General features: G+C 32.9%; 1 protein-coding gene and 1 non-coding gene across 2 annotated transcripts; one reads left to right on the top strand and one right to left on the bottom strand.

Annotated features, from left to right (window-relative positions):
• The first annotated feature begins 6,182 nt into the window (after window positions 1–6,182).
• TRNAC-GCA lies at window positions 6,183–6,254 on the top strand. Its single transcript has one exon. It is a non-coding gene; the product is annotated as a tRNA-Cys (tRNA).
• Window positions 6,255–7,010: 756 nt separating this feature from the next.
• LOC109220204 (aluminum-activated malate transporter 12-like) lies at window positions 7,011–9,447 on the bottom strand (the record flags this gene model as incomplete). Its single annotated transcript, XM_019384670.1, is given in 2 exon segments — window positions 7,011–7,912; window positions 9,304–9,447. Coding segments are annotated over 2 exon segments (765 nt in total), but the record flags the coding sequence as incomplete, so codon positions are not given.
• Window positions 9,448–10,317: the final 870 nt, after the last annotated feature.

Genomic DNA, 10,317 nt, shown 5'->3' with positions numbered 1-10,317 from the left:
ATATCCTTTATCGCCCTAATGTAAGCTACCGGCACACCTTTCACCTCCAGACATCTCCAAAGGACGTCCCTGGGGACCTTGTCATACGCCTTCTCTAGGTCAATAAACACCATATGCAAATCCCTCTTCTTATCCCTGTATTGTTCCACCAACCTCCTGATAAGGTGGATAGCTTCCGTAGTAGAACGACCCGGTATGAACCCGAACTGGTTTTCCGATGTAGACACCTCCCTCCTTATCCTCCCTTCCACCACCCTCTCCCAAACGTTCATGGTACGACTTAGTAGCTTGATACCCCTATAGTTGTTACAATTCTGTATATCACCTTTGTTCTTGTACACCGGAACCATTGTAACCGCCACTCGTCAGGCATATTCTTCGTCCTGAAGATAACATTAAACAACCTAGTCAGCCACTCCAAGCCTGCTCTACCCGCATATCTCCAAAATTCTACTGGAATCTCGTCTGGTCCGTTTGCTTTGCCCCGACTCATCTTACCCATCGCACCCACGACCTCCTCAACCTTAATGCGCCTACAATACCTAAAGTCGCGGTGGCTTTCAGAGTGCCCCAGTTGCCCTAATATAATGTTTCCATCCCCCTCTTCATTCAGAAGTTTATGAAAGTACGACTGCCATTTTTACCTAATCTAGGCCAAACCCTAAAATTCAAGTAACAATTAATTTGTTTTGTGGTTATAAAGATATGTGATTCAATTCAATACTACTAATAAGCAAGGAATCAAGTGTGAAAATTAAAGAGTAAGGTAAATCAAATCAGTGTGCAAGCTAGTCCCAACCTCGAGTCAAGGCGACCTCGAGGTGAATAAACAAGAACGATAAAATAACAATAAGATGATTCAGATGAGCAGTAAGCAAGAAAGTAAAGTAAGTATATTCTCTTGTCAATGATTCATGCGTTACAAATGATTGGGGTCCCCTTTATATAGTAGGAAAACCCTAAATAAGGTATAATTCTAATTGTTGTAGGGAATCTTATCATACAGTTGTTTAACCGCCTAGTACAAATCCGATCCGGAATTTACGCTGTGATCTTAGGGCATCCGCGGGAATCTCGCTCTTTCTGTTATAAAACCATAACGTTATTATCTCGAGGTTGGTCATACTCTGTCCCAGTGTTCATCGAGCACTTTGATCTTCGAGTTTCGTATTCTGCCACCAGGCTCGAGCCCGGTCCATATTGAACTTGTTTTCGACGCAACCCCTCGAGCCTACAAAATCGGGGACACATGATTTTGACCGTATACACATTTACCTAAGCAACTATTTACAATTCAATTTTGTTATTAATTAAAAATGGCAATGACAAATAATCACATCAAATAGTTGAATGCAGGATACTTGAAATGGATCGGCCAATCTTAAGCCATATCTACGGACTAAGGGGAAGATCTGTAATCAATTAAAAAAGTATAGTTGATTAATAATCATTCTTAAATTTGCTGCAAGTTGTAAAATTTAACATTTCAAAATTACGAAAAAACTATAGGAAGGCGACTCCTTGCTACATATCATCTCTCATATGTCTTCAAAATTACAATAAAAATCACAATAAATTCAGTGTAATTCCACAAGTGAGGTGGGGAGAGAATTATATGTACGCAGACCTTATCCTTACCTTGTGAAGGTAGAAGGACTATTTTCGATAGACCCTCAACTCAAGGAACAATTAAAGAAGCAACAAATAATAGCAACAACAAGGTAATTGGGCAACAAAAGCGAGCGACACAACTGTATCCACAAAGATCTAAGAATAAGAAAATACAAGAATAGTACTAATACTACTGGTAAGACTAGGAGAAACTCTCGATTACGTGTCAACCTTCAATCCAAATTCTCAACCCCGACACCTTCTTATCGAGGATCATGTCCTCGGTAAGCTGAAGCAATGTCATGTCCTACCTAATCACATCTCCCAGTACTTCTTTGACCTACCTCTACCTAGTTGCGGACTCAGAATTTTATTCAAGCGGAGTCAAGTTACAATGAACCAAGATGGTAGTCACAATAAACATTATTATATTTTTTAATTCCCATAATACCCCTAAAAAGTTATTTGAGGTGGTATTTTAATTATAAAAATAAAAGAATAGTTAGATTAACTATTACTTTTTAATAATATTTCATGTGTATATATAAACTTCTATTCCCCTAATACCCCCTAAAAGTGTCGTTTTGAAGTGGTATTCAATTTAACATAAATAAATAAAATAATTAGACAAAAGAACATTATTTTCTAACAAAAGTATATCAAGTTTTAACTAATTCTAAGACTGCAGATTTGCCGCATATCTTCTATTTAACTTTTTAAATTTACTCTTATAATTAGTTCATAACAATAAAAATGAAATAATTTTGAAACATCATTAATAAAATGAGAAAATAATTCATTAAAATAGTAGAAAAATAAATAAATAAGCGCTAACCTAACCTTCGTGTATACCAAGGAAGAAGAAAAAATTACACAACTTATATAGCCTACAAAATATATAGCCGAAATTATTACTAACAATTTAAAACAATTTCAATATAATTCTCAAACAAATTTTATCAAAAAATATATAATTCTCAAACAAAAAAAATCGACGAAACAGGTTTAGTTGAACCTCCTTGATCCGATGTAGGTCCGCCCCTGCCTCTATCCTTCCTCAGACCCGCAATGGTTACTCTCACACCTCCTAACCGGGGCATCTATATCTGGCCTCTTCATGTCTTCAAAACTATTTTCAAAAAAAAAAATATTAAAACAATATAATTCTTGAAAAGAAAATACTTCTAGCATTAGGAATTGGCATATTGCATTAGTATATGTATTTCGATTATAAATACAGTTTGCTTACGACATTTGAAGTCTCATTACTCATCAATGTTTGCATTACTTGATTTGATTGGTTATTTTCCCCTTGTGATTCATAAATTTAAGTGGTCTGTAATTCAATATAAATAATTCATCATGTTTTTCTTTTTTAATGTGACACTAGTTATTTACTAAGGCCTCTTTTGTTTGCACTTAATGGAGGTTTGAATCTTAATCATTCACATCTCAGACATTAAATGCGTTAATTTTTAAAGTCTGAATCTTAATTACCTAGATCTTAATCATTAAGTGTGTTTGTTTTTTTTTACTTCACAATCATTTAATGTGTCTTAATTGGCTTGTATGATTAAGATCTATAACAGAGACTAATTTCATTAAGATGCTATCACATATTCATTATTAACTACCGCCACAGCCACCACCTACCATTATCAACTACCACCGTCCCACCACCACCACCACGCCATCATAATCCTCAATCATAGCAGCCAGCATTATCGACCATCACCACCCACTATCTCCACCACTCCGACCATCATATAGCATTCTCACCCACAATCAACACTCTTCCACCTCAACTACCACAACTGACTACTCCATCGCCATCAACAACTACATCCGGAACTGCCTATCATTATAACCTACCACCACCCACCCACCACCTTCCTCAGTCACAACTACTACCACCACCCGCCATTATTAACTATCATCATCCACAACCACCATCCGCAATCATAATTGCCACCACTACCAATCACTACTAGCTACTACCATGAACCACCATCATCAACCAAAACTGCCACAAACCACCGCCTCTAGTCGACATTCACCCGTTAGCCATCACCGCCAACATTTATCATATTTTAAAAAAATTATATATTTTATTGATAGAATATTGGATTAGTTAGTATTTCATTTGGATTTTATATTTATTAATTTTCAAATAAAGATAAATTTTATACATTCAGATGTTAAAATCAAACAGTTTTAATTATTTTTATTCAGATCTTAATACACATCTTAATATATTCATATGATCATGGACCCAATTCAATTCAGTGGGATCCTTCATTCACATTTTTTCCACAAAGAACGTTATCCAGATTCAGATGTCTTAATCTTAATACACATCTTGATATTCAGATGTGTATTCAGATTCAGACGTCTTAATCTATACTATATTAAAAGCACGAGGCCCTTAGTGAAATGTCGTTCGCTTTTTTACCCTTTAAAAATAGAGTACACACTAGACAAAATTGTCATTTAACTATTTTCCTAATATGTAGGACTTCAAAATCACCAAAATTTTCTTTATTATCTTTTTCCTTATTTAACTACATAATACCATATTTGTAATTAAAAAAAAAAAAAAAACATACATACTAGCAAAATCAAGGTAGAAACTAGCGTGTACTTTGAACTCCTATAAGGTTTAGGCGTGTTGTCTTTGTATATAATTATTTCCGGTTAATTCTTTAAAAAATTTAATTTTTTAGTAAAATAAAAGAAAATTAATTGAAAGAGAATAAGTAGAAAGCAAATAAAGTCTTGTGCAATTAGAACTCCTTATTCTTTCTTTTTCTTAAATGTAAGATGTTACTCTTGTAGTGTGAATGCTTCAAAGTTTTTATCACTATCCACTTTACAACAAATAACTTAAAATAATTAAAGGGTACAATACACATGCATCAAAAGTTACCAAACAAAAAAGAATAGATTTAATTTTAAATCAAAAACTATTGAAGTTTCCTATACATAGTAAATCACACCTAATAAACCTAATAAAAAATATCTATAAATAAGTTTACAAAATATAAGAATATAATTATATTATAGCAATAATAAACTATAAGATAGTTTAAATTTTTTGTTAAATTTATACATGTTAAAGCACAAAACCAATTAGATAATTGAATCATAATAAGATAAAGAAATCTATGTAACGAAATTAATAGTAATAAATTGCACGTATTTCTTTATAAGAAATTTAAGGATGAAATAGTAGAAAATAAGGTATATTATAAATAAATCGTCAGTTTTAATGTTTGTATTTTTTGGCATTTAGCCCTACTAATGATAGCTTCACTATATTTTTTTAGTTAAAAAATATCTATAAATAAGTTTACAAAAGATAGGAATATAATTTTTAAAATTATAATTATATTATAGTAATAATAAACTAGAAGATAGTTTAAATTATTTGTTAAATTTATACATGTTAAAGCACAAATTCAATTAGATAATTGAAGCATAAATAAGATAAAGAAATTTATATAACTAAATTAATAGTAATAAATTGCACGTATTTCTTTATAAGAAATTTAAGGATGAAATTGTAGAAAATAAGGTATATTATAAATAAGTCTTCAGTTTTAATGTTTTTATTTTTTGGCATTTAGCCCTACTAATGATAGCTTCACTATATTTTTTTTTATATTAAACTATTTGTCGTAAATATTAACTCAACCGCAATTATTTTTTAAACTTTGTAATTTCAAGTTCATAACTACTGAAGTCTCCTATACATCGTAAATCAAACCTATAAATATATTAGGACGAGTAAAAAATATTATATTTAACTAAGTTTACAAATGACAAGATTATATTTGAAAATAATATAATTATATTAATAATAGTTATAGTGTACTTTAAAAATTTTGTAGAGCTTTTACACGTTAAAGCACAAACCCAATCAAATAAGTGAGGCATAATAAGATACTGAAATATATCAGAATTATACTAATAAATCGTATATATTTTTATAAAAAAATTAAGGATGAAATAATTAGAAAAATATGTATTGCAAAAATAATAAGTTGTCATTTTTTTTCTTGTATTTAGTCCAAAAAATGACCATGCCTCAGTACATTTTTTTTATAGTAAATTTTTTATTATAAGATATTAATTCAACTATGGCCATTTTTAAGACTTTACAATATTAATTTTTGGGAAGCTATATTCTTTTTTGTGTTTTGTTTTTCTATATTAGGCCACCAAAACAGCAATAATTCTCATAAGACCACATACGTCCTCATAAATCACAATAAAGCATCTAAAACTTATGTCGAACATGATTTTTTTATTTATTGAGCTAACTAAATGGGAACAACATTCAAGTTTTTAAAAATTTCTTTAACTTTTATTAGACAAATACATAGTTTGATAATATTTACGTAATTTTTAAAAAATTACACTCATTAATATAGATATACGCGCAATGCGCGTATAATAAATCTAGTCTTAATAAAAACAAATGAGGCCTAAGTTACTAACTGAAGATTGATAAGATTCATTTGGTTTTTTTTTTACATATTTAAGAGTGGTTAAAGATTAAGCGAATATAAGGGTCCTTAGCTCAGTGGTAGAGCATTTGACTGCAGATCAAGAGGTCACCGGTTCGAACCCGGTAGGGCCCTTTTCTTTTTTATGTTTTCCAATTCCTTATTTTCTGTAATTATATTTTTACTTTAAAAGAGATAAAAATAAATTTTGGCCATTGTTAAATTCAAAGTTATAATTCATAAGTCTGCATAAGTCTTTAATCTTCTTTTCCCGTATAGGGTTCTCCATTCGGATCCTTTTTCTCAAATCTCCCCTTTATAAGATGCATATGGTTAAAAAAATAATAACTTGTTTGAATAAAAAGATCAAATAACCAAAGTTACATTGAAATCACAAGAAGACTTAAAAAAGAAAAGTAAATTTTATTTCCCTACGATAATAGCACGGCCACGTCCTTGCATCATATATTGTATAGTCAAACCTCTCTATAATAATCTCGCTTGTTTCAGATATTTTTGGCTGCTATAGTGAAGTGTTGTTATAGAAAACATATATTATAATCTAACTTGAAAAACTGGTTCCAAAAAGAAACTTGATTGTTATAGTGAAGTATTATTATAGCACTACTGAAAAAACATGATTTAGCAACGGACGAATTCTGTAGCTACAACAAAATCCGTTGCTAATCCTATTTAGTGAATATTATCAAAAAATTCTATTAGCTATGAGCGATTTAGCTACAAATTAGCAACGACGTTAAGAGCTAATTCTAGTATATTTAGTAGTGAGAGGATAATTATTATAGAGGAATTTGATTATATAAATATACAGTTGTAATTTTGAAAGTTACACTTTTTAGTCTATTTTTATTTAATACAAAAGAGTATATATTCTTTTTTTCCTTGATAGCATTCTCAAAAAAAAGATGCAATATTACACCATTCAAACCAAAATAGGAAAAAGAAGTCATCAATCACTAGAGATGTCCTTCAATACAACTTTTTTAATATCCTTTAGTACACTTCTATATCTATCAAACCACATCTTAGTCAATCTGCGCGGTTGACTTTCTAGTAATAATTTCGGGAGTTTCTTAAAGATTATGACCTAAATCAGATCGATTCTTTTTTGAATCTCTATTCGTTCAATTCCCTCGACGCCAAAGAACGTTTTAATCTCCTGCATGAGTGGGCAATTCATTTCTCAAAGGCATTGCATGTTTCTCAAAATCCACAACCACATTATGATCATCATCTTGAGAATTATTATACTCTTTGAAATGAGCAATTCTTCCCAATTCTTCAACTTCTTCAATAACAAGATCAAGCCTTGCAACAATTTCAACTAATAAAGCAGCAAATGCAGCAAATGGCAAAGCATCCGAAAATTCAAGACTAGTAATAGCAATCTTACTCAATGTAGGCCTCAAAGATTTTCTCTCATTATTTTCATTTGTGCTACCCCTTTTGGATTTCCACTCGAGCAACGCGGACGTATCGGTCTTTACGCTCGATAAAGTGACTCTCCGGGAGTTCAGTGCACCTGACTGTATGCCGATTGTTGCTAGGGCTAACTTGTTGGAATTATTTTTGGACCCAATGAAGAGTTTTGGTTGGGATTTTATGGCATTGTCTAGGTCTTGTAAAGCTTCGTGGAGGTGATCGGATAGTATTTCTGGTGAACATTGACGACGATATCTTATACTATCTCCTAATTCTTTTAAAGCTTTTGTAACTTCTCCAGCTAGTCTGATACATGGATCTTTGAACATTGCTCGAACCGATCGAGGCGTCTGAACAAATATTCAAGTAAGAGTATAAGTATTATGCATCCGTAGAAATAATATTTAGAAAATTAGGTCATATAAGTATTCGTTGGTAATAAATAAAAATGATACTATTAACATGTTATTATAAGTTATTGCTCCGTACACTGGTCGTGAAAAAAAAAAGAATTTTACGCGTAGAGGAAGAAAAAATTGAAGAATTAACTAGAATAACCGTCCAGTCAACCTCTTGGACTAAAAATAACTGGGACGATGCATAATATATGTATAATTAATATGTGCAGGACCGTTATATAGTCAGTATATAGTTTATGTATAACGATTAGGAAAATTAAACAGTAAATCTGATCGGCTATTTGCGTAAAGATCCCAAGAAAATTGTACCTGAATTTCAGTTTGGAGACATCCATGTAGAGCTACAATTGTGTATCCAAAATGGCGAAGAACATTCCCCAATTTAACATACTTAACATCGAATTAGGCCTCAAGACCCATGATTTCCTTCCAATTTCCATGAAACATCAAATTTTACTGCTTCTAGCTCAAAACACGTCAAATGACGTCCAAATTTAACCAAACTTTACCGCAATTGTTTAGACCACATATAGTTGCTGCTGCCCAAAGGTGCTTTATGAAAGCCGGTCCACAGCAGTGAAAGTACGATTGATTCCGTCGATCGAACGAAAACAGCTTCTTGCTTTTTTTTCCTCTCTGGCTTGACTACTCTGCTTGCTTAACACAAGTCTTATTTAACCTTCACGGACCACTTCACTACCCAGCAAGCTCCGGCTCGAAAGCAAGAAGCAAGGGCGCAGCAGCTGCGCGAAGTTGCGCCTTAGCGCATCCGTTTTCTTGCTCGTTAGCGCTGTTTTTTGATTGCAGCTAGCGAGCAAGACTAATAAGATAGAAAGGGCCTTTCTCGCTTGTAACACTTGTACCGGGCGTCGGAACCAAAATACGAGCCCGATACCACAGTCTTTTCAAAAAATTTCACCTNTTGCTCGAACCGATCGAGGCGTCTGAACAAATATTCAAGTAAGAGTATAAGTATTATGCATCCGTAGAAATAATATTTAGAAAATTAGGTCATATAAGTATTCGTTGGTAATAAATAAAAATGATACTATTAACATGTTATTATAAGTTATTGCTCCGTACACTGGTCGTGAAAAAAAAAAGAATTTTACGCGTAGAGGAAGAAAAAATTGAAGAATTAACTAGAATAACCGTCCAGTCAACCTCTTGGACTAAAAATAACTGGGACGATGCATAATATATGTATAATTAATATGTGCAGGACCGTTATATAGTCAGTATATAGTTTATGTATAACGATTAGGAAAATTAAACAGTAAATCTGATCGGCTATTTGCGTAAAGATCCCAAGAAAATTGTACCTGAATTTCAGTTTGGAGACATCCATGTAGAGCTACAATTGTGTATCCAAAATGGCGAAGAACATTCCCCAATTTAACATACTGCTGCCATGGAAATCTGTAACAGTGTCTTGAATGCCTTGGCTCCCAACTTGCATATAATGCCTGATGTTCCAGTCAGATTAATTTTGGTTATACATAGATAGTGGCGTACACAAAATTTTGTATTAAATAGTATCCATTTATATTATCACATTTCAACAAGTATATTAATTTGGCACAAATGGATTGTGAAAGCCTCCGTCATGCTAAGAATAGGGGGTTTAGGAAGAATACGGGCTTTGTTTCGGGGTTTTCAGGTGTCGAACTCTTTTATCTTTTGCCGAGTTCCTTCGACATGGTTCTCTCAAGCGCCCTAGTATACTCTACTTGTTCACCTGTGTCGGTTTGGGGTACGGTCAGTAGCCTAGATAGAATGAATTGTAGGCAATTGGTTTGATTTGGCCCATCTTTCTTTCCTCCATGAGAAAACACTGCTCAGTGAGACAATGTAGTCAAGTCAATAGCAGCCAGAGCAAAAGATTGTCATTTCCGGAAAGTGCACGGACAGCCGCCATTTCCCCCTTTCACAATGTTCTTGATTCGATTCTGACTTTCTAGAGGCAGTGTTGTTGTTGCTTGCGCGAAGGGCCGTCCCCCACTCCCTTCCGGAACTAATATGTAGGTTTCACAGGTTCCTGTAGAAACAGCCTCTTGCAGAAATGCAGGGTAAGGCTGCCCCTGCCTTGAGAAGGTCGAGAGGTTGTTTATGATAGACCCTCAGTTCAAAAAAAGATGGAAACAAGTAGTAGCAGCAAGTAATAATACTAGCAAGATAACAAGAAAACCGAAGCGAAAAAAATAGCAACAAGATAATACGAAAACTGAAGCGAAAGAATCGGTTGGTAGTAATAGACATCAAAAAATAAGAAAATACAAGACAATCCATTATATATATATATATATATATATATATATATATATATATATATATAT

This window comes from Nicotiana attenuata, unplaced genomic scaffold (assembly GCF_001879085.1).
Source record: "Nicotiana attenuata strain UT unplaced genomic scaffold, NIATTr2, whole genome shotgun sequence".
NCBI classification, from domain to species: domain Eukaryota; kingdom Viridiplantae; phylum Streptophyta; class Magnoliopsida; order Solanales; family Solanaceae; genus Nicotiana; species Nicotiana attenuata.
The sequence above is the reverse complement of the archived record's forward strand: the minus strand, read 5'-3'. Positions and strand labels throughout refer to the sequence as shown.